Source organism: Drosophila sechellia, chromosome X, assembly GCF_004382195.2.
Source record: "Drosophila sechellia strain sech25 chromosome X, ASM438219v1, whole genome shotgun sequence".
NCBI classification, from domain to species: Eukaryota; Metazoa; Arthropoda; class Insecta; order Diptera; family Drosophilidae; genus Drosophila; species Drosophila sechellia.
In genome coordinates this window covers 6,263,023-6,289,932 of record NC_045954.1, presented here as the reverse complement: position 1 = coordinate 6,289,932, position 26,910 = coordinate 6,263,023, and the positions used below count along the sequence as shown (strand labels likewise).

At 44.5% G+C, this 26,910-nt stretch overlaps 3 protein-coding genes across 17 annotated transcripts in view; all 3 read right to left on the bottom strand.

Moving 5' to 3' along the window:
- Positions 1–337: 337 nt before the first annotated feature.
- LOC6612254 (amyloid protein-binding protein 2) lies at positions 338–6,250 on the bottom strand. Its single transcript, XM_032724292.1, has 8 exons — positions 6,106–6,250; positions 5,361–5,664; positions 3,249–3,847; positions 2,921–3,145; positions 2,741–2,842; positions 1,981–2,657; positions 1,756–1,913; positions 338–1,693 (listed from the first exon to the last, which is right to left on the bottom strand). The coding sequence occupies exons 2-8, from the start codon at positions 5,532–5,534 to the stop codon at positions 1,565–1,567; spliced, it is 2,064 nt and encodes a 687-aa protein (XP_032580183.1). The 5' UTR covers positions 5,535–5,664; positions 6,106–6,250; the 3' UTR covers positions 338–1,564.
- Positions 6,251–6,449: 199 nt separating this feature from the next.
- Positions 6,450–7,882, bottom strand: LOC6612255. Its single transcript, XM_002036731.2, has 3 exons — positions 7,278–7,882; positions 6,868–7,083; positions 6,450–6,803 (listed from the first exon to the last, which is right to left on the bottom strand). Exons 1-3 carry the CDS (start codon positions 7,638–7,640, stop codon positions 6,561–6,563), a joined length of 822 nt encoding a protein of 273 aa, XP_002036767.1. The 5' UTR covers positions 7,641–7,882; the 3' UTR covers positions 6,450–6,560.
- Positions 7,883–7,952: 70 nt separating this feature from the next.
- LOC6612256 (uncharacterized protein DDB_G0284459) overlaps positions 7,953–26,910 on the bottom strand; it is a 39,176-nt gene continuing 20,218 nt past the window's right edge. For 4 of the 15 annotated variants that reach the window (XM_032724286.1, XM_032724283.1, XM_032724290.1 and 1 more), the window contains 9 exons: positions 26,304–26,837; positions 26,098–26,237; positions 19,975–20,142; positions 19,835–19,910; positions 11,220–11,312; positions 11,055–11,157; positions 9,923–10,070; positions 8,850–9,001; positions 7,953–8,764 (listed from right to left, as the gene is read on the bottom strand). In XM_032724286.1, coding sequence (XP_032580177.1) covers positions 8,641–8,764; positions 8,850–9,001; positions 9,923–10,070; positions 11,055–11,157; positions 11,220–11,312; positions 19,835–19,910; positions 19,975–20,142; positions 26,098–26,237; positions 26,304–26,837 — 1,538 coding nt within the window. In that variant the 3' untranslated portion in view covers positions 7,953–8,640. Of the gene's footprint in view, positions 8,765–8,849; positions 9,002–9,922; positions 10,071–11,054; positions 11,158–11,219; positions 11,313–13,637; positions 19,025–19,560; positions 19,659–19,834; positions 19,911–19,974; positions 20,143–26,097; positions 26,238–26,303; positions 26,838–26,910 lie in introns of those variants that run through there. The other 11 variants (XM_032724288.1, XM_032724281.1, XM_032724289.1 and 8 more) reach the window with 8 other exon arrangements.

Here is a 26,910-nt window from a genome sequence, read left to right as displayed (position 1 = left end):
GTTCTCAGCAGATCCGCCTGCCGAATTGGAGGAGTTGGAGCGCATTACACTCATGGGGGAATTATATTAGTTATTATCGGATATTACCGCTGGAATAACGCACTCGTAAAGCTTGTGATCGTAAAGCTTTCTAGCATTCGCGAATAGTGCGATCTCCATCTTTTCCACGACTATCCAAAATGATGCCGGACAGGCTGCACTGCTTTCCAATTTCCATATGCTTTCCAATTTCGTGATTTTGCGATATCGATTCGAGATTTAAGCAGTGACTAAAAGGTTACCCCATCGAATTGCGAACCATTTACAATACACAACCATTTACATACACATACAATCATTTTTGCAGTTATTTTATTTGAGATTTACGACGTCGGTCTTAAACTAAAACGCTAAGTAATGCCAAAAAGAGTTTTGCAACTTCAATTGTGTATTATAAGTATCGCTCTAGGTAGCAAGTGTTAATGGTATAAATTGTCTTAATTCGTACGCATTCATTTATTTTTATTTATATATATATATATATATGTGAATATGCATGTGTGTTTGTGTTATATTATAAACCATTTTCTTTTAACTGGAAGCTGTAATATTCGACCCGAGTTATTTACAACGCTTTGCCCGTCGCCTTTCGGAATTTTTGGGGGCTGCGACAATACTTTTGATGCAATTTTAAAAAATTTTTTTTTTTAAGTGAACGCAAGGAAATATATATATATTTATTAATATATCGTTCGACTTAGACTATACAATGGGCTCACTCCTTGCACTCTATACAACTTTAAATTAAAAGGCGGGAAATTACAAACTGAATCAAATACAGGTGCTACTCTAACGAAAGCAAATTTTTTCCTCTGGCGACTGGCCCTTTCTTGCGGTTTCCGAAAAAAATACAAAAGTTGAATTATTAGAGGCGAAAAATTTAACATTTGTACATGGAACAAAACGCGGGGAATAGACTTAAAAAAAAAAAAACTATTTGCTCAACGATCTCCCGTTCAAGCGGGTAACCGAAGCTCCAACAATACTACTACATCTTAGCCTAGGTCTAACTGACTGAAAAAACTGGACTTGGCGTCCGTGAAAACTTCGGGAACTAGGGGTACTGGACGTATTCGATGATGACTGGAACACAATGAAAAATTTGCTTAGCTGACCCACTCTCGTTACGACGCAATCCGTATAGTACGGCTATAAGTACGGGTCTGATTCGATGGAAATGGCAAAGAAAAACATTTAACAAAGGCTGAATATCATACTATCATACTATACCTAGAGATTCTTATAGAACACAGGGGTCGATCCTTGATGCGCCCCGATTTTCTGCCTAATCAACGTGAACTAACTTATTCGAATCTCTTATCTAAGACAAACTGCAGATGTTGCCGCCGCTGTCACCATTGCCGCTGCTCCTGCTGCAGTTTGCCCTCCAGTTTGTGCCATCCGATGCTGGGGGTGTGGGTGCGATTGCGATTGCTAGTGCAGGTGCAACTGTAACTTCCTCTTCGTCGTCCGCTACCGTATCCGATTCCGGTACCGATTCCGCAACCACTCCCAAAGCCCCTACTCAGTTCTGGTACGTGTCCTCTGCGTGCACTGAGTAGTGTCCGCTTTTATTGAAGGCGCACATGCTGAAGTACTTGGTCTTGACCTCCTCGATAGAATAGTCCACCTCGATGGCGGGATAGCTGGACTTCTGCAAGGAAATCGATCATCAATTCGTATTTGCATTATATGAACTATGCAAGAGCTACGTACATTTTGAGTGATGTTTTGGCCACGCAGCAGCTGCCAGTTCTCCAGCTTGTTCGCATACTTCAAATACTTTTCAAAGTTGTGCAAAGTTTCGTAGACGTGGCACAGACCCAAATAATCGTACTCCAGGCCAGAGTATGAGTTCCCAAACAGACGCAGGCCTGCAAGAAATATGCAAATTAATGTAAAATGTAACAACAAATTGTTTTTCTATCCGTATACACATACTTATATCAATGCTGCGCATGTAAAGCTGTTCGGCGTCACGGTATTTCTTCATCTGATAGTTGTACAGCGAGGCCAAATGCCCAATGGACAGGCCCACCTCGTAGTCAAAGTGACCCAGCAGTTCCGACTTAATTTTGATCGCCTTTTTGTGCATTCGCTCCGCCTCCTCGAAACGATTCATCGTTTGGTATAACCGCCCCAGATTTCCATAGTGCTTCGCCGTCTGCACATTCACCTCGCCAAACACTTGCAGCGAGAGAATCAGGGCGAAGTTGTGCAGCTCCTCGGATTGGAGCAGCAGATCCTCCTCGTCAATGCCATCAGCCATCTTGTCCAGCGCAATCTCCTCCAGCAGGAGTGCCTTCACGCGCTTCGCCGATGCCAACATCAGATGATTGCTGGGCACCAGATGCTGCATGATATTAACAGCCTTGTCCACGTGATCCTGGGCACAGCTAAAGTCACCGGTGCTGTACTCGTGAACGTAGTAGGCATATGACAAATCCTCGTGGGCAATGGCCACGTGAAAGTTCATATTCCCAAAAATACCACGGCGCACGGCCAGTGCCTCCTTGTATATATATACGGACTGGAACACGGAGTCCACGTTGAGTAGGAAAAATCCGTAATCCAGCAGTGCATCGCCGTACTTCTGGTGCTTTGGGCCAAAGTACTCGCTGTGGGACAAAAAAGAAAAGAATTTAATAAAAGAAAGACAAGAGCAAAAAATGCTGTGGAATCGATGGAATAATTTGCTTACCGTGCTCGTCGCACCGCCTGGCAGATGAGCAGATTGGCCCGGGCAAAGTCCCGCTTAACGACACAGGCCTTGGCCGCCTGGCGCAGAACATCGACGATGATGCTGTCGGGGATTAAGGGTGAAATGAACCACGCATAACCAGGCTAAATGATGCTAAAAAATGCAGGGAGCACAACTCACCGTGGATTCGCAATTCCCTTTAAAAATCGCATGGCGAGACCGCTCCACAAATGACTATTCTTATACTCATTGCGGGCAAAGTACATGGCCGAAATCTGACTGTAGGTTATGGCCACCAGCTGGTGTGGCACGTTCCTATTAAGCCATTTGTTTAGACCCATCAATTCCACGTAGGTTTTGTGTGCCTCCTTAAAGTTGCAATGGGCTGATTCGGCGTACAGAAGGCTATTCGAAGGATATATGTTTATTTGATTAGTTTGTTTCGAAGAATGCAAAATAAATACTAATAGTAAATAGTAGTTTTTGTTTTAATTAATATATAAATTACCGCTGCAGGCAGTCGAGTCGGAACTGCAACCAGTGTTTGTGAGTCGGCAGATCCTTCAGTCTTACATTAAGGCATGCCAGCACGGTAATGCTCTCCTGCATCCATCCAGCCTCCGAGAGAAACGATCCGAGGCGTAGGCCTAGGTCGATGATCTGCAGCTCCACGGCGGACAGCTCCTCGAGGTAAGAATCGTTGATCGCCTCGAGTTTATCCGGGTTTGCTCTCCGCTGTGGGACACCTATTATGCTTTCGATATCCACACTGAATTCGTCATTAAATTCGTCACTGGTGGTGTCTGCATCTGAAGATTCGGCATCGTAGGTATACAGTGTATTGAGCTCCATTGAGCGATCCTCAAGTGTATCCATGCTCGACTCCAGCTCCTCTTCCTCCTGACTGTCCTGACCGGTCACCACCTCATAGCGCGACACATAGTTCTCGCTGAGTCTTTTGGCCAGCATCTTATTGCTGGCCATTAGTGAGGCCATTATGCGCAGCAATTGGCTGCGGGCAAATGGATAGCGAACGAGTCGAGAGAATACCTCAAGCTGGGCCAGCTCCTCCAGCAAAGTGTCCTTCAAGGACTCCTCCTGAGACATCTGTAGATGTTCAAACAAAGATTGGTAATTAGGTAATTGAGTGAAAGCCCCATTGGGCCGCTAAGCCAAAAAAGGTCATTAGTGTGTGTTTTTATTCAATCAAGGCATAATCGATAATCCTAGTTCAAAACTACAACTTGCGATTTCAGTACCGCTGAAGTCGCAAATAAGAAGTAAACCAATTCGAAGAGAAGAAAAGAAATGTTACATCCAATCAGCGAACAATGGAATTTGCTTAGCCATTATCAGCAAGTTCAATGGCTCTTCAGCCAGCAGCTGCGCCATTTAAGCAAGGTCCATGAATCACTGCATCACTGCAGCCCCCATTCCAGTCTCAGTCCCAATCCCATTCCCAATCCCGATCCCCGAGCGAGGCCCACCATTTCCAAACAGGACAATCAAAGGGCGCTGGACCCATCCGACTGGTTGGTTTATTTATAGAGCCCCCCGCCCATCGATGTCGCTTCTGTTTATAATTTACACAGTAATTGCCACATATTATGACAATCCATGTATGGAATCGAAACAGCAGGCTGGCACTGCCCAGCAATGTGCATTCGCAACCACCTGTGGGTCTGGCCTGTCCACTTGGATTGCCTTCGTCCGAACGGAATCCATCCGGAGGCGCACATATGGATCACCAGGCACAGCGGCGATTACGGCGTTTATTTCTGGATTACTAAGTAATCGCATCATAAATAAATTCCGATAATTGAAGGTCGTCATATACGATATTCGATCAGTCTCTGATCAGTCAAAATAAACAAAGCATTCAATTGATGATGAACTTTATCAGCAGTCTACCCTTTAGGTTGCTCTATTGTTTACATACTCGTACAGATAACGCTTAACGATCGGTTATATTAAAATCTACAATTAAATCGGTGCCAATCATAATGTGTCAACGAAATCTGAATGCATTTAGGTGGGAGTTGAGTGTTAATCTATATACATACAATATTCGCAGTCACCGTCTTCGCGAAGGCCTTCTTTTTTTCGTCTTTTTTTTTTTTTTTTTTTGCCATGGGTTAATGGGCGGACTGGTGGGTGGGATGTAAACAATTTAAGCGGAAAAGCAAACACAAACAGACAAGTGCCCATACCCCCATTCCCTCATACTGATAATGGGTATGAGAGAATGGTAATTGCCAGTGGCGAAATATGTGTATGGTATATGGAGAGTTCAGATAAGAACTAACTGGGCACGTTATAAGGCATCGAAGTTTAGGGATCCTCACTATTGCTGGATTCCAAGAATCTATGTACATACATTTTTGAATGCGCATAATTCGGGGAATCTCAGGAATTTGCATAAAGAAATCCGAAAAAAAAGATGCTACAATAATAAGATCATAAGAAGTACTTACTAAGTACGTACTAACATGTAACGGTAGAAAAGGTAGGGTCACTATTAATATTGAGAACCTAGTTAACCCTAAGTATTTCCCCTTACTGGTTATGAGATAATTCTTTGGATTCTTGGAGGGATGGAGAAGGGATGGCTGTCACTTACCATTTCGTAAACATCGATGAGCAAGTTGCGTGGCAGCTCAGACAGTCGGTTGATCCTGTCCAGCGCCGGAATCTTGGTGTTCATACTCCCGATGAGGGCCTCCAGCGACAGGTCGTATAGGGTCTTCGGGGAGTTGGGAAATAATCTGGGGCTCAGGAGCTGTTGGCCAGCCATCTCGCTGTTTTGCTGTTGCCTTTCCTTTTTTTTTTATAATATATATATCGATGCAAGTGCTGTTTTTTTTTTAGTTTTCCAGCGATGCTAACCAGTCGGGAAACGCTGGACTGGCAGGAGGCGTGGCACTCTGCAACAAGTTTCGATTTGTAGGAAATCCATTCGCACACGTGCCGCGCAGTACCACAAATCAAATACGAGCAAAAAACAAAAAATGGCAAACAGAAAACAAAATAGATCGAATTAGTTGAGTTGAGGCAAGTGAAAACCAAAGCGCATTGAAACGACGCAGGCGAAGAGCAAAAGATGTCCAGCAGAATATCTCGTTTTTACGAGTGTGTTTCCCGTCCGCACTTCACTTCACTTTCTTTTAAGGCGTTCTTCGGTTTTCTGGCTTTTGTTACCGTTGTTGCTTTTCGGTTTTCCTTTCTCTGCCAGCTTCGCTGCCCGCGTGCTGCCTGCCTTGCTTTTGCTTTCCGCTGCGAAGTTTTTGCTTTACGTTGTCTCTGCTGCTGCTGCTGCGATTGTTTTGCTTTCGCTCGATTGGGAAAAAAAATTCTCCGGCACTTACACAATTCGGAAGCGGAACACATCCAATTGTCTAAATGCCCCGTCTGCTAAAATCACAATCGTGGCCCACAGCGAGTGTGTTGAGGATTGATTGTAACTGCACCAACTTTTTCTTTATTTTCGTCTGTCGATTTAGTAACTAGTGGTGGCAACCAGCTGGTCCTATCGATAGACACTGCTGCGGGTCTTCACCGCGGAACGACCCACTGACCGATAGATTGCATATTTATCGCAATGTTACCGTGCTAGCATAGTGAAATACTGAAAATAATACTGAAATACATATGTATGTATTTTTTGGCGGTTCGCCGCGATAGCTTACTTAAAACAAAAAAAACCCAAAGCTGAAGAAAATAAATGAAATACTTTAATAATTTTATTAATTGTAAACATTAGGTTATTGTAAGACTGCTCTGCCTTCCATTATCAGTTCTTATTATCAGTCCATATCATTGTCTAATCATCGAAAAAATCGATGGAATCATCCTCGATCTCCACCAGTTCATAGTCGGAGGTGCTGCCAAACATCCACCAGTGGCTCAGAATGTTCCGGATGAGCATGAACCGTGTGGTGACAAACTCAAAGAAGTGGAAGAACAGTGCACTGGAGGTCAGGAGCGCGCAGGAGGCGACAAACACCTCCTGAACGGTGAACTGATCGGTGTTGCCCTGATTCATATTATCCATGCACTGTAGCACCTGTGATCAAGATTGTGATCTTTATAGAAATCCCGTGAATCCAGTGCCACGTTGAAACACTCACCTGCTGCAATATGACATGGGCTAGTGGCATAAGCGAGGCGCTAAATAGCAGATGCTTCACAATCAGGCCGCAACAACGGCCGCAGCAGAAGGTTCGGATCATCTGCTTCAGACTGGCCCGCTCCTCCGCGATGTCAAAGACCGCATTGCAGATCTCGCAGCGATTATCCCGCCTGTGCATGATCCAGCGCTTCAAGCACTTTAGGTGGATGTAGCCCTGCAAGGATCACCTAAATGCCGTAAGCCCAAGGAGACAATCCTCCGTAGCCCAAGGACACCAGTTCGAATGGATGTCCTTTCGGCTTAACAATGCTATCAATGCTGGAAACTGGTGTCGGCATCGGGAGGAGCATTCCCACGAACTAGCGCCCTTGTCAGCGGCAATAGAAGATCCAAAGGAACCACACTTACCACGCTGCCCTTGCAGTTGCACGGACACTTGATGATCTCCATGTCGTTGTGGTTCCAGCGGCAGATGCGGCACGAGTTGCCGCTCTCGTTCGCCGAATGGAGGCTCTCCTGTAGGGGACTTCGCGGTATCTGTGGCAGCATCCGTTGCCGTGCTGAGGATATTTCCAGGGCTGCCATGGATGCAGTGGGCGTGCCACTGGCCATGCGATGGGCCGATGCAAAGATTTGTGACGAGCAGATGGCTTCAGCTGCCGCGGACTGATGCGGCTGAGCGCCGAGGGGTGTGGCATTGGCGGCTGCCTCCAGACCGTTAATCAGACGGAGGGCAGCGGCCTCGGAAAGAACGTGTTGATGATGCGACATATTGCTGGGGTACACAGATGTTGTTGCGTGAGAGCAACGGCTATTGCGTGACGCCTGCACTGCTTGCAATGATCGGGAGAACTGATTGGCGGCGGTTGGGGGTGTTTGTCCACTTGAGAGCGTACAACCAAATTTTGAGAAAACAAATTTTTACAACGAATTTTTCTGCAACATACTACATAGAACTTGAACGTTAGACTTTTACCAAATTTCTGAGCAAACTTCACTTGCGATTTGCTGCCAAGAAACAAACGGCTTGCTGAATAGCATTTTTTTGTTCATTTTGAAAAACCTATATAAAACACACTTTGCTTGGGTTTCATTTTTTTTTTTTATTATTTCTTTGCGGCCATTTCATTGGCATCGGTTAGTAAATGTTTCGTTCTCGTTACACGTACGTACATAGAATATATGTGTATTATTACAGTAGTTCATCAATGTGAGCGACGGCATCGGGACTAAATCCATTGTCGATGACCGCCGGACAGGGGTTAGTAACTGCTCTGCATGTTCTCTCTCCGCAATTAAAATTATGACAAAAAAAATATATAATTCAACAATTATTTGCATAGATTCTGCTTCAAGTTCGATAATAACAAATAATAATGCGTAATCGTAATATAATAGTAAAAAAGGGGTAAAACAAACACAAAAAAACGTACAAAGAGTCGGCTGTTCACGTTCGACGAGCCATTTGCGCTTCAGTTGAAGAATATACAATACATATAATGCCGATTATACAATTAGATATTCGCAGGATGACGGATTCTTGAGTGGCTGCCACATAGGCGTAGGATTATTATAGATTATTATGAATTCAAATGGTTTATGGGGTATTCATGGGGTGTGTCTAAACACAAAATGCCAAAGGGTATGTGTACATATATGGTGTATGCTTAAAATTTAATGAGTTTCTGCTGTTGCCGTTGAGTTGACTTGGATTTGGATCTGGATTTGGACTGTGCTGCTGCTGCTGCTTCGATGGTTGCTCTAATTCTACTCACTGACAATTCCGGAATCGGCGATATATGCTCTGCACGTAGACGAATACGCACTTCCAGTCAGGACGACTCATCTCCACCATGTCCTCCACATCCAGCAGTGGTGCAATGCCAGCCTTCTCACTGCAAGTTGTTCAGGAATGTTAGCAAAGAAATTACATATATATATAGCATACATTTGGGCGCATCCCACGGTGCGTGTACTTACTCAGCAACGCTGAAGGCCAGCTCGAAATTGTGTCGTCGCGTCTGCTTGGTTAGTGTGGTGTAATCAAATGCATCTGGCAAGAAATGGTGTATCAGCGCACAAAAGGCCAGGCCGTCTGACCAGCTCGAGCTAAAGTTGTTTATTTGGACGTTCTGCGAAACAACACACATACAGTTGTGTACTCAACGATAAGATCGGTTGGGGTCGGTAATAAGCGAGCGCATTCTTTTTGAGATGGTTGATTGATACTTGATATTCATTTTTTATTATTATGGCCCTTGAGCAAAAGCAAAAAGCATTTAGTTTGAGATTCCAGCCTCCGTTACTAACTAAGACTTACTAAGCAGCTGGTAAGTGGGTAAGACTAGGATCAGCTAAATCGAAACAATAACAACAACAGCGGCGATAACTCTAGCGATTAAGCGAAGTGGCCAAAAAAGAACGGTAAGCGGTGATCGATAAATATCGGCAGCAAAAAGCGTTAGCACGGAAACGGAAATGACAATCGTCCTTCAATTTCCTACATCATTTTCGTGCGTTGTGTTCGTGTGGGAGTGTGAGCGTGTGTGTGTGTGTCTGTGTGTATGAGTTTTGAAGAAAGCTTTCAGGCTCAGCCAAAGTTAGGCGCTGTTAGATGTTTTTGCTTTTGTTTATTTTGTTTGTTGCTTGGATTGTTCTTGGTTTTGTCGTTAGATTGCTTGTTAAATATGGCAAAACTAAAATAATATCATCAAAACGAACGGCATAACTAAAGAAAAGATGCTATAAACTAGGCTTTCTGGCTGTTGAGGTCAAAATAACATCGATATGGCTAAAAATTCGATCAATAGCAACGATAAAAACGATAACATTAAAAGTCGTTTAAGAAAACAACATTTTTGTATTAATTTCTTTCAAATGTTTCGTCATTTTTACAGCACAATTTTGACCTCAGCTGCTATAAATAATTAACAAAGAATGGCAAGGGCAACAAATATTGGCTGTGTCTTCGGCATTTCATTTAAACTTTTAGGGCTTGCTTGGTCTTAGGTTTTTTTTTTTTTTTTTTTTTGATTGGTTTAGGTTTTGGATACCTCATATTCCTGCGTTTTATGCTTACACCACTGCAGAAGTTGATCCTTGACAGTGGCGGCGCGCGCATTTAATGCCGGATCGGTAAATTTGAACAACGGTTGTGCCGAACCGCCGGGGGTCGTGGGTGTGCTTGTTGTTGGAGATGATCTGAACAAATGAGTCAAGGTTGGAGGATTGCAGACGGTTTAGCGAAACTCACACAAAATCGGTTCATCTTCATGTTGTTCTTAATTTCTGATTTGTTTGCAAATTTATTTGTTTCGTGTGTTCATTGTTTGATTTTTTAGTTCGGATGTGTTAAGTGTTCTTGGTTTTTTTCTCTGTATTTTTGTGTACATGTGTATGTGTGTATTCATATATATATATTCTTTGTGTTAGCAAGAAACAACAACAACAATTATTGGAATACCAAAAATACTTGGCAATGGAACATCTAACGCGATGTTTTTGATTTTCTGACAACGGATACTTTTGGATTTGGTTTTGGGTTTTTTTTGTGGCATTATTCGATTGCCGAAACAAAAACGAAAAACATAAAGTAATAGAGATAGTCGGGAGAGCAGTGAGGGAGGGTAGATCAAGTCCAGTTTCCAAAGGCTAACTAAAGAACAGGAATACAGTTGGTTGGTCTATGTACAAAAGCGAAATCACTTTTCATCTTCCTAAATCTTTCTTATCAATTTTATGTTTTTTTTATGTTCTGGAGGGGATAGACAATACTACAACACACTTCCATAGAGAACCAACACCAGAAATCGTATATGTATATGTGTGTTAGGGGGCGGTGAGGATTGTGATTGTTTTGATTGTGTGAGTGTGCGATGTCCTCCGATAACCAATTGAATTATTTGAGTGAGTACAAGAAAATTTAGGAGAAGCAATCTGATTTTAATAGATTTCAATAAGACCTATAGGTTTATAGGTGCTAACTTGTTGAACTGCTTGCACAGCTTGCTTCTCCATTAACTTTCTCAACGAATGAGTGACCTGCACAAATGTTGACTCGTGTGTATAGTATTCATGCCCTCGCTACCACATGTGTGTCGATATATGTATGTATATATATATATATATATATGTATATATGGAATAATCAGAATAATCGGTGGGGGAGCTGGGTGAATGACTTACTTTTGCGCCTGCTGGGCGGCTGCCTGTTTGTCCAGCTGCTTGAATTTAGCCAAGGGTGAGATGTTTTTGGAGGCAGCACTTCCGCTGACAGTGCGTGTGGTAACTGCGGAAATGGAAGGTATCCTGGTCAATCCGTGTCTTAGATGCCGCATCCATTGAACTCACCCTTTGTTGTCGTTGTGGTCACAGTGGCACCGCCATCCTTGGACTTGGTTTCCGTTCGCTGTTCGCTGGACGAGGAGCTCTTGTGCTGGGCTGCTGTGTGAATAGAGTTTTTTAGGGATGCGGTTTTGGTTTTTCGTTTTTTTTTTTTTTCATTTTTTTTTGCAGCGGGTGGAAGAAAAAAGAGAAGCAAACAAATTACATTGATTAGTTTTGGGGCATGCACAAAATCAATTACACAAAAAAAATATCAATCGGGTAATCAACAATTCTATTGGGTTATTGAGTTTTGTATCTCTGGGCAAGCAACAAAATTACACACTACGGCAACGGTTCGAAAAACAGCACAAAAATATGTTTGTTTTCTTTGGTTATATGATATCAGCTACTACACACAAAAAGTCAAAAACAAATTGGCAATGTTTAAGCTGCCGCACACACAAACGGGCATCATTTTCTTTCCCAGTGTCTGCGGTTTGGTATTCCCAACGAAAGGAAAACGCGCTACGGTAATCACACAACGAGACAATCAGAAATCGTCGCTAATGGTGTGGACATGACTGTGGCGGCGGTGGTGGTGGTGGTGGTATAGCTTCTGCTGTCCATGGGTGTATTCATGTACTTGGTTTTTCAATACACAGAGAAAAATCAAATGTTTCGAGCTTGTAAGCAAATGCATACAAAGTATTTACAATTTGAATGCAAATACATACATAATTTGCCATTTAAGCTCAATTTTATGTTCATTTGTGCGCTTAGAACTGCGCCCATTTTGCATCTGTGTAGTTATGAATGTATAAAAACTCATGCACAAAAAGTATTTACAATTAGAGCTAAAAATCAATGAACGGCATGCTTTAAATCGAGGGACAGGGAACAGGAGCAGATCAGCAGATCGACAAAATATATGTGTAGACAAAAAAAAAAGAACTGATCATTAAATTAAACGAAAAACACTGTTTCCTCATCTCATCTGTTTACTGGGGTGTTAACAAAAAAAAAAAAAATAAGATAAATACATATGTACAAAAGGACGACAGAGAGAGAAACAGTCGATTAAAAAAGGAGGGACAACATGGGGGTTTCTTTTTGCCGCTTCCGTTTTCTTTTTTCAATTTTTGTGTATGCTTTATTCGAATCCTTGCTGGACCAACCAACCAACCAATCAACCAGTCAATCAATCAATCAGTCAAATCAATCAGCCAACTAACGAACGAGCAAAACGTAACAGAACGTAACAGAACGTAACGTAACGCAACGTAACGGGGGAGTAAATTGGGGAATAAGCGCTAAAAATCGACGCATTTTTACATTTCCACACTTGGCTGAATAAAAACTTTCAGGCAAAACAAATATGTACAAGAAAAACACACACACATACGGCGCATACAGTTGTCCGACAATAAATAGCATTAAATAACTCTAGAAATTTGTTTAAAGTATAAATATGAGGTTGGACATCAGTAGGTAAATAAAAAAAACTATGTATTTTCACTGTTTTTGTAAGTTTTTCCTTTTCGAATTTCGAAGTTATACTAATAATACTATTATTTTTCGTAACAACTGTATGTTTTCGTATGATGTGTGTGGTTTTTATGCTGTTAGGCTGCTGCTGGGCGGTATAGCAATATTTTATAAACTTATTATCTTTTTTTTTTTTTGTTGGTAGTACAAGGCGGGGCAGGGGCGCTGGCAAAAACAGGATAATGGGGGGCTAGCATTCTGTACATCTGATATTTCTTTCGTTATCAACTCACAAATCTCGGAATATTGATCAAGTTGTTGCTTTTGTTGCTATTGTTGCTTATTGTTGTTGTTGTTGTTTGGGGCTTCATTGGGACGCAGTGCAGCAAACATTTTCATTTGAATTTTTTATTTAATCTCTTTATTGTCGCGATTGGAGCGTGTTTGTGAGTTAAGTGTTTTGAAAATTGAATTGAATTCAACAAAAAAAAGTAAGAAACCGCCTGTGGTCCCTCAATTTTCAAAAGCTGTCTCTTTATATCCAACTGCGATTTTCTAACTGCTTTGTCACTAGCTCGATTCGAACAGGGGAAAAGTGGGTGGGGGTTCTGGGTGGTGGGTTTGACTAAAACAAAGCTAATCCTAGGCTCAACAGTAGCGCTTGAGTAAATCAGTAAACATTAATCAGTACAGTTGCCGTTACATGTTACAGTTATCATTCCGTTTCGATGTCGATTTTTCGATTTCGATTTCGTATATCTTCATAATTCATTTTGTTTCTTGTTTATTATAGATTATTGAGATTATTTTTATCATGTTCTCATCCAGTTTCGAACTGGAATGCCTCAATGCGATTGTTCTTTCATATATTTTCTTTTGGGTGGGTTAAATTGTTGGCTTGAGTGGTTGAGTGGTTGGCTGGACTGTTTGTTATTTATTGATTATTTGAATGGTATTTTAGGCACCCATCATTAGCTGCTCGAAGGCATCCTCCACATTGCTCTCGTCCAGCAGATTGAGATTCGCGATGTGCGGCATGGTGGCACTGCGACTGAGTGCACCACCACCGCCACCACCACGCACCACTATGCCCAAACCGGCGGTGGAAACGTTACCATTCGATGTGGTGGTCAGCGAACTCAATGATTTTCGAGCTGCCGCCGAAAGTTTTTCACTCGTTTTCGTGCGATTAATGGCCGATTTTCGGCTTGAGGTCGACGTCGTCATCGATGTTCGTAACTCCTCCACTTGGCCGCCAGTCGGTGACTTTTGACCGGAGAAGTAGGCAGCCACCGTTCGCTGTTTTTCGCTGACCTGGGCCTTATCAATGCCGGCTTCGTAGAGCTTGGGCACGGCGAGTGAGTGTCCGGATTTGGTGCGTCTCAGTTCGCCGGGAGAACCGGGCTGGTTGTACTTGGCCGGACTTGGACCCGCCGTCTGTTGCAGCTGGCAGATTTGGTTCCACGAATCGCACTTGCTCAATCGGTTCACCCTGGAACCCGATTGCGTACCCTGGTGAGAGTCCTCCTCGTGATTTCGCCTGCTCATCGATGTAAAGGCGCTCACGTTGTTGAACACTATGTTGTGGGGTATCTCGTCTTCGGGCGGAACTTGTGGCTGTGGTGTCGCCGGGGTTTCCACAATACTCGGCTTGATTTGCTGATGCTGCTGCTGCTGGTGTTGCTGTTGCACCACGGTGGTGCTCCTTACTGTGGTACTGCCGGTGGTGGTGCTACTGCTATTGCCCTGCTTATTCAGTTGCGGACTCTGGTACGAATTGGGCATGTAGTGATGACGCTGTGGTGGCCCAAATTTCTTCAGTAGTGGTGCATCCTCCTTGGGCAGCGATGATTTCACTATATCCGGCGTATCGGGTGGTGCCGAAGACTTGTACTCCTGTTCGAAGTACGTGCTCCTTTGACTGCTCTCCAGGACGTTGCCCAAACTCTTGCGGCGCAACTCGTTGATGTGCTGCTCCTTTTGCTGTTTCTGAACGGTGGTGTGGTTGTTGCTGGTAATAATGCTGGAGTTAAGGGTTTGCTGGGACATTACGCGATTCTGCAGAGGACGATTCTCGTAGCCGGAGTCTCCCTGGATGGTATGACTACGCGAACTCAGCTTCGGTGCATGTCTGGGCAGATTGTTGGTCAGTTGTTGAGGTAACTGTGGCTGCGGGATCTGTTGCGGTAATTGGTTGGGCAATTGTGGAGGGATCTGCTGAGGCAACTGTTTTGGTAGCTGTTGCGGCAATTGTTGAGGTAACTGTTGTGGAATTTGCTGGGGTAACTGCTTTGGCAACTGTTGGGGAATCTGTTGGGGTAATTGCTTTGGTAACTGCTGCGGAACCTGCTGGGTAACCGGCTGTTGCTTCTGAGCAACCTGCTGAGGCTGACTAACTTGCGGCTTAGTGCTGCGATCCACTGGAGGACCCATGGAGGAACCCAGCGGTACACTGGGAACTGTGTTATGCACCGGATTCGCTGTCCAACTGGTGCTGCCCAACGACAGCGAGGAGCTGGCATTCGAGTGTTCCGAAGTGCGACGCAATCGCTGGCTCACCGATGTGGCCATCGATTCCGGTTCGTGTTCATCACCGGAATCGTCCAAGGGATAGGTGACCACATAGGAGGTGTTGGTCTCACCCAAATAGGAGTTGGTACTCTGATTGCTTCTGGGTGGTGTGTACGTGGGATTTGCTTGATAGTTTATCGAGGGCATGCTAACAGCAGGCGGCGTCGACATGGGCGAATTCGCGAACTGCGGCTGACGTTTGGGCTCAAATGTGCTCAGTTGCGGGAAGAGGGGTTCCACCAGTGGCGCCTGATACTGCCGGCCATCGGGCGAAAGGCAACCTGATTTTGGCGAACTTGGAGCCGTTAGTGGTTGCCTCCTTTGGCCGCTATTGCCAACTGAGGCATTGCCAGGACCGCCTCCAAGCTGCTTCATCGTGTAGAGCAAGGACTTGGCTGCCCTTGAGTTCTTTCCATAGACCTCATCGTCACTCATGTGAGCGTTTCTTCTGTCCGCCACCCTGACTGCCGTTTGGCTGCGTGGCTTTCCCATCACCTTTGTTTCGGCCCGGTACTCCAGCATATTGTTATCCGAATCCAGATCGAGATCATCGTCCGTGTTGTCCGTCATCAAAGTGGGATTGGGCATGGTCATGAAGCTCGTGGGACTATTGGGTGGACTATCCACATCCACATCGACTGGACTGCTGATGTAGTCGAATCTTCTGCTTCCAGGTGGTGGCAGATAAGTGGGATTTGAGCTTGTGAGCACCAAAGGTGCACCCAGGGGGTTGGTCAATGCCTCGGCTTGATCCACAGCACTTGTTAGGCAAGGTTGACTCCTGTAGTTGTGAGCACTAGCACCTTGTGGACGTCGCACTGGCGGGAAATCGGCGTACGTAAATGAGATATTTGTGGGCGGCGGTGGTGCTTGATACACCTGTCGCGGTGGTGCAGCTGTTCCCGGGTCCATGGCATTCGGCAGGGATGGCCTCTTCTTAAACTCACTCAATGCTGGTGCTTTCGAGCGCAGGGAATTGTGACGCTGCAGATAACCATTGTTGCCATTGGGATACGTTGGCTGGTGTTGTTGTTCGATGTTATCCCTCAAGGACCTCTCTTCAAAGTGGTGCGCTTTGCGTCGAAAATCGCTATTGTCCACCTTGGGTTTGGCCACCCACGGCAATCCGATGGGTGAGGTGGCTGTTGAGGATGGTGAGGGGGTATTGCTATATGTAGTAGCCGATCTTGCCTGCAAATGTTGCTGCGATTGCTGTGGTGGTTGTGATTGCTGCGTTGGTGGTTTCCAAACGGCTGGATTGGGCTGAGATTTTTGAGCTATTGGCTTGTAAATACCCGGTTGCGGTTGCGTTTCGTTTTCAATGGGTCGAAAGACAGACTGGGGTGCGTGTATAAAGTTATTGACTTGGGCAGCTTGTTCGCGCTGTTGCTGGAGACGTAGTTCCATCTCCTGTCGCCTCTGTCGCTCCAGCTGCTCCTGTTGTTGGCGTTGCCTGTCCAATTGCTGCTGCCTTTCCACCTGTTGTCGCTGCAATTGCTGTTCGTAGTATTCGCGCTCCAGACGAGTGAGTTCCTCACGTTCGAAGCGTGCCTCCTGCTCGAGCCGCAACTGCCTCTCCAATTCCTGGCGACGTTGCCGCTCAATTTGAACGGCGGCAGCAGCTTGCTGTTGGTGTTGGAGCTGCAATTGATCGCGCTGCAGTTGCTCTCGCTGGAGTTGTTCTCGTTGCAGCTGCTCTCTCTGGAGCTGCTCTCTTTGTAGTTGTTCCCGCTGGAGTTGCTCTCTTTGGAGTTGTTCGCGCTGCAGTTTCTCTCGTTGCAGCTGCTCGCGTTGGAGTTGCTCTCGTTGGAGCTGCTCGCGCTGGAATTGTTCACGTTTGGAAAGCTCCCGTTGGTTCTGATCTCGCTGGCTCTGCTCCCGCTGGTATTGTTCCCTTTGAAGTTGCTCTCGCAACTCCCTCTGCTCTCGCTGCCTCTGCTCCCTTTGATACTGCTCACGTTGCATCTGCTCACGCTGCATTTGCTCTCGCTGCAATTGCTGATGATGCAGCTGCTCTTGCTTTGCCCAACCCGGCACATGACCAGGCACTGGTGGTGGCTTACCCTTGGTCACCGTGGCCGCAGCTCCTGTCTCAAAGGTGTGCTTGATGTTACCAAACTTGTGGGTCCAATTCGAGACACTTCTGGCACCACCACCGCTCCAACCCAAACCAGTCTGATGACTTTGCTTGTTGATAAAGGCCAGGAACTTGTGATCGTTCTCAGTTTTTGGTTCAAACGGTGGCACTGCATTGTGAACGCGGCGCTTGACACTCACCTGCACCGCTCGCTTCAGACCCAAATGTGGACCGTGATCATCTTCCAGATCCGAATCGGAATCACAGTCCGCCATATACTTGGCCTTTGCCTTGGGTATATCGATGGTGTTGGCTCGCTTCATTAGGTGCTTCTTCCCGCCACCAAATCGACTGGAATTCGAGCTGGAATTCGAATTGGATTGCGAATTGCTGGCGGAGTTTCCATTGCCCTCTGGACTAGAGTTCTGTGAATTCTGATTCGCCTCGTAGCTGGCAAAGCTGACGGCATAATCACCGGAAAGTGGCCGTCTGTTGGTGGTATTGGGTCTTAGTTGCGATTGATTCTGGGTGGGAAGTGCCTGCGTGGCATTGGGCTGATTATTGACGGACTGCGGTTGCTGTGGTTGTGCCACAAACTGATTGGGACGGTAGAGTTGAACTGGCACTGCACTCGAGCTTGGTGTTTTGCTCAGCGCAAAGTCCTTGCCCTCCAGGATCAACATGTCCTCCATGTACCGTCGGGCGTCGGCAAGTTCCTCTCGACTGACACCAACTGTGTGCCTATTGTTACGCTGTCGACGTTTTGCGAATCGAGATTGCCGACTATCCCCATCCGGTTCCGGACTACCGGCTTCGGCTTCCTTTTGACTTTCGCCAGGCTTTCGATCCTCGGCCAACTTTTCGGGCGCACTGAGTCCACTCTGGAGGCGGGCCACCAGGCCGAGCAGAGCCTGCCGTTGACCCCCATCAACGGCTAGCTCCTTGCCTTGTTTAAGGCTGTTCTCTAGGCGGCTGAGGGCATCGGTCACTTCTTCGACCAGGCTGCGATTCGCTTCGCTGGCATCGCTACCACTCTGCTGTTGCAAGGTGTCACGCAATCCCGCGGCCAGCAAACGCAAATCCTCGCCGCTTTCCGTGCCGGAATCCTCTTTCGAGGGCACGCTCAAGCGACTGCCTGTGTTGGGTGCTCCAGAACCCGGTACAGACTCGGATCCCGAGCCCGTTCCTGCGACTGGCATCATTTCCGGCTTGGCTTTATCCCTGGCCCTAACCACTGTGCTAACCTGGCTACTGCTAAGACTACTGGATTTCTTACTACCTATGCTACTGCTGCTGACTGGTCCTGCTGCTCCTGTGCCTCCTGTTTTCGTGGCTTTTGCTGGCAGGGACTCACCCTGAACCTGAACACCGTCTGTGGTCGAGGAGCTGCTGCTACTGGCGAGCTCAACTTTGGCCAACTTTTTGCTAACACTTTCGGTGGCTTGGCTAGTCTTGGTCTCCGTCTTTTCCACCTTTTTCACCGCTTTCTGTTGGATTTCCTCTTGTTGTTTGGTGACCTCTTTTTTGGTCACCTCCTTCTTGGTGACCTCTTTCTTGGGCTCCTCCTTTTTGGGCGGAACTTCCTCCTCCTCGTCACTGTAGTCGGTTACCTCCTCGATGATCTCCTCATACTCGCTGGCGCTGCTTTCCTCCTCTTCCTTTTCCTCCTTCGGCGCCTGCTTTAAATTCTTTTGCTCTGCTCGCCGCAGCGAAGAAAGTTAAGAGATAAAGGAGAGATAGATAGAAAGATAGAAAAAGTGGTGGAAATGCTTAAGATTCCCAACGAGAACGCAATCAAGCAAGAAAAAAAACTGGAGTGGGAAACAAAACCTGCTCAGTTGATTAAATATTTCAAAATGGTGGAATATTCAAGAGAATCTAAAACAGTTAGACCACAAAGTTGCAACTGCTTTAGGACAATAAACTTATTCTCCATTCGGTCGTATTCAATCTTCCAAGCATCGAAACAAATCGATCAAATAAACGATCACAGAATTGGTGTATCGGTGACTTGTTTTTGGCGTACAATGGATCGATTCCAATTTTATGTGGGTCTTCGACGTGAGACTTTCACTGAACGACGACAACATTGAACGATAGATAGTACAACAAAGTAACGATAGCACTTTAACGATAACGATGTGTGCAACGCGACGAGGAGACGATATATGTTCATCGACTGGGGAGGAGCAATGGACATGACCAACATCAAAACGCTGGGTGGTTCAGTACCTGAAGACTAATGATAACCGAGGAAAATCGGATAAACGGCTTAACTTTGATCCTACCGACTTCAAATTTCCTGCCTAGCTAGTTGCTGTGCGCATTATCTACAAGATACAGATACAGAACACAATATATAGAGACGGGTCTGCCTCGATATCACTGCGTGTCCATGTGGAGATCTTGGTCGTCTCCGCTGTTGAAGAGGTGTTGAGCTAATCCGCTGGCTTTTTATTTCGGTTGGGGAACATTACGGAGTTGTGGAAATAATAGAAGCACTCACCTTCGCGTTCCGCCATAAGTTCGCGTAGACGTGCACGGATCTTGCGACGCTCCTCGTAGGTGGACGCCTGTTCCAGCTGCAAGAGTTCGAGGATAATTGTTCGTTAAACGTTGGATAACTGATTTCAGGGTTCTACTCACCAATTGCTTGAGCACTTGCTCGTCCCAAATCTCCTCAATGTCACAAGTTGTACGTGTAACTGGTGCTGAGGAGCTGCTGACCTTGTTGGTGGTGTTGCTGGTGTTATTGGTGGTGCTGGTGCTATTGCCGGACTTGCTGTAGGTGTTGGTTATCCGCGTGGTCTTCACCTAAAAGCGAGAGCAGAAGATTTGGTCGAGATCAGCAAGCGTTCGATTCTTTTCCGTTTCTTGTTGTTTTTCTTTTTGTTTATCAACCGGAAAATTTCATTTGATTTTTGTGTGTGGGTGAGAAACAAACGCCAGCTGTTTGGACCTGGCTAAATAAAGCACGATGAGCACATTCGCCGGCCACAGAATCCACGCCAGCCAGCGCAATTATTCACTTGCCAAGAGTTGCCAACAGAATTTGGTGTTGGTGGCATCTCCGTCGATCGATGGCCGTGATAAGGCAGAAAACCGCAAGATCAATTTGTCAGTACACTGTGTCCTTAGTCGTGATTTCGAGTGCATTTGCTTGTCCCGATACCCCCTGCAGCTTCCGCCAGCAGTTGATCAATGTCATTGCATACCTGTCGTATGCGTAATATGCCCAAGTATACGATATACAAAGTGCGCATACGACACGTTGACCAAAGGTAAAGCAACAACAACGGGGAATGTAGCTTCTTTGTTTTTAAAAAGTACTAAAAATTAATTGAAAATTAATTATTTAAATTAATTTGTTTTTTTTCCATTTTTTATTTTATATTTACTCTAAGAGGTTTGATCATATATGGAAATGAATTTTCGAAGCATTTTCTACTTCTTTGCTCTGAAAAGCATTGAAAATCTCGGCCACCATTAAGCCGTTCCCCTAAGAGTTCATTGATATTGAACGACATCAAAATAAAAATGTTATCAGCGAATTTATGGCGAAAATTCATTTTAATTGCCCCCAAAAAGAAAATCTGGCAATAAAATTTCTCTTTGTGCTGGCGAACAGCACATCAGATAAATCAGCTAAAAGCGTTTATAGACCCCTGAATTGATGGCAAATATTGATGCACATACATATGTGTGTAGTAAATGCCTTTATAGATATATTGAGTGCAATTAAGTATACGCCGCGTTGGCCTGCCTGCAATTTTTGATGATGAAAAAAAAAAGCACAGCGAAGATGAAAAACAACGCAAATAGCCAAATAATAAAACATTGCTCTCCGTTTGCCATATACTGTTTCTCTCACTCTTTAGCTGAATGAAATATGTAGTTGTTTATATCAATTTGACCAAATTTGGTCAGCGGCATGGGAAATTTTCGTTTTCAAAAACTGACTTCCAACATGTTCGAAAAACGCCCCCGCTCTTCCTCTTGCAACACGCGTTGCTATTTATAATTATAAATTATTTAAGCACACACACATTTCTAACGGGCGAGCCGACTATTTTCAGGAAAAGTTCCTCATATTTTCGTCTCCCATATTCTTTCCTCTTTCCACTCCCCCTGCTCCCATGCTCCCAGCTCTTTTGGGTTAAACTTTATATAATATTTGTGTTGTTTTATAAACAAAGTGTACGAGACCAACAACGACAACAACAACAATCAAACCAAGAATTAATTGCCAAACATTTTTACAATTCCCGCCTCCCCTCCCCGCCGTCGTTGTTGCTATTGTTGTTGTTGTTGTCAAAATGTGGGCCAAAATCTACAACGCGTTTCATCTAATTTGACTTGGTTTAATTTGAATTTTATTCTTTTCACTCTGCGTTTATTTTTAATAATTCTTCTTTTTGTTAAATGTTTTTTTTTTGTTGTTGTTTTTTTTAATTTTTTTTTTTTTTTTGCGCTTTCAGGGGGACTGAAAAGGCTTGCCAACTATTTGGCGCAATTCCGCCAAAGCGTAACAAAAATAGAGGGGTAGCAAACCAAGCATGGAAATCAAAATGGAAATTGCAAGAAGAAAACAATTAAAACGGATGGATTGGCGGCGGGGGAAATGGGTGGTGGGGAGTGCAGCTGACCAAAGCGATCATTGCCAGTTAGCTGATTTGCACACTGCACTTGGCCATTGACTGTTGTTGTGCTGCTGGCCGGCCAACAGTCGTTTTTCTTTTAGTCTTCGGTTTTTCGGCTTTGACACTGCCTGAAATGTTGGAATGGTTGGAAAGGGGCAGAGACGGCCATTTGATTGATGGCCACCAATTTGTAGCGGCACCCAGACACTGCCGAAAAATGGAGCACTTAAATATAGAATTATCACCTTTTTCAAAACCATTTCAAAACTACTCTTGATCGTAGCTGCTTGCTCTTGTGCAGCAAAGCAAAACGCTTCGATTTCGAACTTAAATATTGAAATGAACGCATTTGTTTCAGTGCACTTTCGTGCTTAATAACAATCTGATCAATATTGACCTCCTACCAAAACGAAAAAAAGAAAAAAATGAAAACTTTGCCAATCACACACGACGACGAATAGTGTACCCCATTTCCCATGCGAAAGAATAATGATTTTCATTTTGCGTTTCCAAATTGACTTTCTTTCGTTTTCGATTTTTCTTTTTTTTTTCTCTCTTGGACTTAGGCTTGTTGTTGCTGGCTGTGTTGTTGTTTGTATTTTTAGCTCGTGCAAAATGAGAAATTATTTGACATGCAAAATGCGAAGCAAAGACAAAGGCGAAACAGCCAACACGCACACACAGTGATTATGAAACGGCAAAAAGCAGGAAGAAGCAGCCGACAAAAAATGATTGGAACGATGGGAGTCGCAGTTAAGACGGTTTGACAAAGCCCGATGTGCGGCATGCACACCACTCACCTCAACTGCAGCACAAAAAAAATGCATAATGAACTTTAAACAATATACATACTTATACTATACATTTTGGGGATGACAGAATCATGTTTACTCGAAATTTGTGTGTGTGTGGGCTTAGTTTCAATGTTTCAGCTGTTTGTTCGTCGTGGGGGCTTAAGTTATTATCCCTTGTGTTTTCGGAACCTCGAGAGATTTTGGAACAATATTTTTTGTTTGCCAAAGTCAGCTATGCTCTTATATAAACAGCTTGTCATGTTTGTTGTTTCCAACAACGTTTATGTAAGCACTAGTAGAATATTTTAAACTTCTCCCCCTTTTTTTTTTGCAAATTTTTGTTGCCTCAACTTAAGCTCACTTCTCGAGTCAGTGTGATAGGGGCATAATGGAAACCGGCTTCCCAACTCGAAGCACTTGCAGCAGCAGCCGATGCTTAATCACCGAACGCAGAGCTGCTGAGCTGAATGGGGGCACTTTGGGGCAGTTGGGGGGTTTGGGGGGATTTGGGGGGACTCGGAAGGCTGAAGCGGCGTTTGAGGATTTGCCGATCTGCATGTTACGCTCAGCTAAGTACAGGGGCAGCACAGCACAGCACACCTGAAAATGGCAAACACAGAAACGGCATTTCTCTACGTTCCAGTTCGATCGGCTGGAATCGTGGATCCGTGGAGCTTGCCATGGAGTGGACTTTCTGGAGTGAACGCCACTATAGCGGAGAACCTAACATTAAGTGGCAAATACATGACAAAGTACCACACTTGGCTATATGTTCATATAGCATTTCGATCAAGCGAAAACTTATACATAAATCCTTATAACTCTTTATACTACTTTATACTACCCCAACAACTTTATGTTTATAATCCCAGCTGTTTTAATCTGTTGAGTAAACATTAGCTATTTGCAATTCTAAAGATTCTTTGAAGTTAAATATAATTTCACAAAAATAGGACATTTTCTGCGGCTGCAGTGCTAAAAGTGAAGAATCTGCTTTTTGATCCCAAGAAATTGCATTCGAAGTTGATCAACTGAAACCACTGGGTTGGGATTGGATTTTGAAGGAATATAGGCAATTCAAGGAGAGATGATATAGATGCCATTTTTCTTTGAATCTGACTTGTGTGTATATCGGATATATCTGGGAGAATGCCTATAGCATTCGGTTGTCGGGAATTTATCAGTGGGATTCGGTATTTAGTTCACACAAGTGGAGGAAACGGGAACATCAGATGCCAGAGTCCGTTGCACATGCACCATCCCAATGCCCAATGCCTGCTGCATCACCGATCCCTCCCCCCCCTTCCACTGGTTCTGGTTCCTCCTACCATATTGTGTTGCCCAAAAATGCTCCAACATAGTCCGAATAGTCCGTATAGTCCGTAAAAATAGTGCCCGTCGTTGGAGCTATTTTTGTCGAAATTTTCCGTACGCTTGACGCTCTCATTCATGCATCCTCCTGCTCTCCGCTCTGTTTTTAAATGTATTTATTTATTTTTTTGCTCTATAGCTGGGAAGATGAGCGTGTCTGTATCTCGGCAGACTTTTATACATATATATGCACGTATAAATAGCTATATGTATCGGTGGATATAGATCTTTCAAAATATATATCTATACATCTCTATACGAATAGGTGTGTGTGTGTGTGTGTAGATCGGTGGCGGTGTCGTCGCCTTTCAGGTGCATTTTGAGGTGTCGTGACAGGAATGCTTCGTTTTGCCAGCAAATTATGCGCACTAAAAATAATTGACAAAAGCATTTGCCCTCTCCCCCCACAACACCCGCACTCCCCACACTTTTGCCCCATCATCACCATCACCATAACCACCATCATCATCATCATCATCATCGTCATCATCTTGCCCCATAAAGTGACATGAAACTTACGCCGTGGTCTGGTCTTGTGTTGCCCCTTTTATTTTGATGTTGCTCGTGATTCTCGGGATGTTGCAGAGTTAAACCAAATATGGACACTCGCGTTCGTTCACCATATAACGATATAACGATAGTATAATAACAGAACTGCACAGTAAAAAAAAACTACAAAACTTGTCTTTTGTTATGCGCTTCTATTGCTTATTATTACTCCTCTTTTCTTCTCGTTTCTATATTTTTTAAATTTTTTTTTTTTTTTTGTTACCACAAGTGGTTCGCTTGGCACTCTTTTATTCTTTTTCCTGCTCAGCTTTTTTGCCCGTGGTTCTTCACACAAGTGATCGATGCCGCCTCTGAGTTTCTACTGACAATTTCGATCTCGATGCCGAGATGCGCTTCTGCCTCTGCAGACGTCGACGTCGCTGACGCAGCCACTGCTAATGCCCGTTAGTACAGCCACAGCAAAGGCCGCGAACTTAGCACTCAGCTTATTTTAATAAATGTATAATAATATTAAGCGATTGAATATCGCTTATTATAAGTTCATACCAGCATTTCTACTTTTATATCTATATACTTTTATATCTACTTTTATATCTGTGTAGAAAATCATTCTTTTTATAGGAATGACTTTATATAACTATCAAGTTAGTGAACTTGAATTTTATTGGTTATTCATCATTCGGTTTTAATGGCTATTCAGTTGTCCGTCACTGTACTTGTTGCTTTCTGGCCAGCCAGGCATTGCGCATCTATCGCATCTCTTCGCACATCGCATCACGCACACGGCACACACATGCCGCAAAGTGCCCCAGCCCCAGAAGTGCGAGCGGGACGGGTGAAAGGTGGGGAAAGAGCAACGGTTGTTGCACACCAAATCTCACCAAAGGCGAGCGAGCGAGCGAGACGGTTGGGGACAGCGAGAGCACGCGCTCAGTTAACGGTTAATCGAACACGTGCACGTGCTTGCGCGCATCATTGAGGTTAGGTTATGCCTGCATGGCACTTGCAACAACAAATAGCGCCTAAAACGTGCAACAAGTGATGGGAAAACTATAGTAAAATGAGGCTTATTTAGCCACTGTGAAAATTAAGACGGAATACTGCAGTACCCTACAAAGTGATAGTCGTCTTTAGTACTGGTAATAGCGTTTATCTACATGAATATTTGTCTAAACATAGAATGCCGTATATCGTTGAGCTCGAAATTTAATTCCCAATCGATTGGCATTCCAATAAAATTTTTTTTTTTAATTTTTTTTGCAAAATTTTACGATGAAAAAATTCAAATTTACCTAAAATTTTTTTTTTTTCTAAATCCCCCAAAAGGTGATTGGCATTTTTTGTACTAATAATGCCAAAAAAACAGCTACTCATTTATCGGTATGGACGATTTTAGTGAAGTTATGCCCAAAAACCCCTTGATTTTGTTGAGAAAAGTGATGTTTTTTACTTACGCCTTGACTATTTAGACGCTGACCCGTGGCGGTGGGTGGCAACATGCTCTCCACGCCCTGCATAATGACACTGGCTCCCAGGAATTTGTTGAGCAAAGCACGGGCCTCGCGATCCTCGGTAGAATCTCCGGGTTCCTCGACTGGAAAATGCAATATTACAATGAGTCTTTTGTAATAAAAAAAAGGCGAGTGTATTGAGTACTCACCATTATCCGCATTGCGCATGCGCTCGAGGACATCGTCCACACTGGTCACCTGGCGCTGATCGGCACTGCTGTCAAGGAATGATCGAGTGTTGCTGGATCGAGTGGTGCTAGTGGTGTGACTCTGATTGTGGCGCATCTGTGGTGCCTCGATCACGCTGCAAACCTCATTGGATTCGCTATCATCCTCGGTCTCATCCTCATGCCTCACCAGCGATTGGGCGATCGAAGAGTGGGTCGAATGGGTGGATGAGGAGGATTCCTTGCGAATGAACTTCTCGCTAAGCTCCTTCACCGATCCGCGACGCACATAACGGGCATCCTCGGGAAGCGATTGCTGTGACTCCACCTTCTTGAACTCACGCACCACGCGGGCATCCAATAGCGGTGGTGAACTATCGTCCTCATCCTGAAGCTGCTGTTTTATGGCGGCCAGTTCGTCCGCATTGCTTGAGTAGATGAGTTCCTTGCGCTCGTGACGAGGCGGCGACTTATTATCCGAGTAGAACTGCTCCTCGATCACATAACCTGTGACTTCTGGATGGAGAGATGGGATATTGGATATTGAGCAACATTGCGTATGGTTTAGGTAACACTGACCACCATTGCT

Bases quoted from the DNA above. Each gene is read 5' to 3' on its own strand.
- LOC6612254 (XM_032724292.1), bottom strand. From the start codon at position 5,534: ATGGCTGGCCAACAGCTCCTGAGCCCCAGATTATTTCCCAACTCCCCG. The intron at 3,848-5,360 runs GTAAGTGACAGC...GAACATCTACAG, and splicing joins TCATCGATGTTTACGAAATG to ATGTCTCAGGAGGAGTCCTT. The intron at 1,914-1,980 runs GTATGTGTATAC...TATTTCTTGCAG, and splicing joins CATGCGCAGCATTGATATAA to GCCTGCGTCTGTTTGGGAAC.
- LOC6612255 (XM_002036731.2), bottom strand. From the start codon at position 7,640: ATGTCGCATCATCAACACGTTCTTTCCGAGGCCGCTGCCCTCCGTCTG. The intron at 7,084-7,277 runs GTAAGTGTGGTT...TGATCCTTGCAG, and splicing joins GCAACTGCAAGGGCAGCGTG to GGCTACATCCACCTAAAGTG. The intron at 6,804-6,867 runs GTGAGTGTTTCA...TCTTGATCACAG, and splicing joins CCCATGTCATATTGCAGCAG to GTGCTACAGTGCATGGATAA.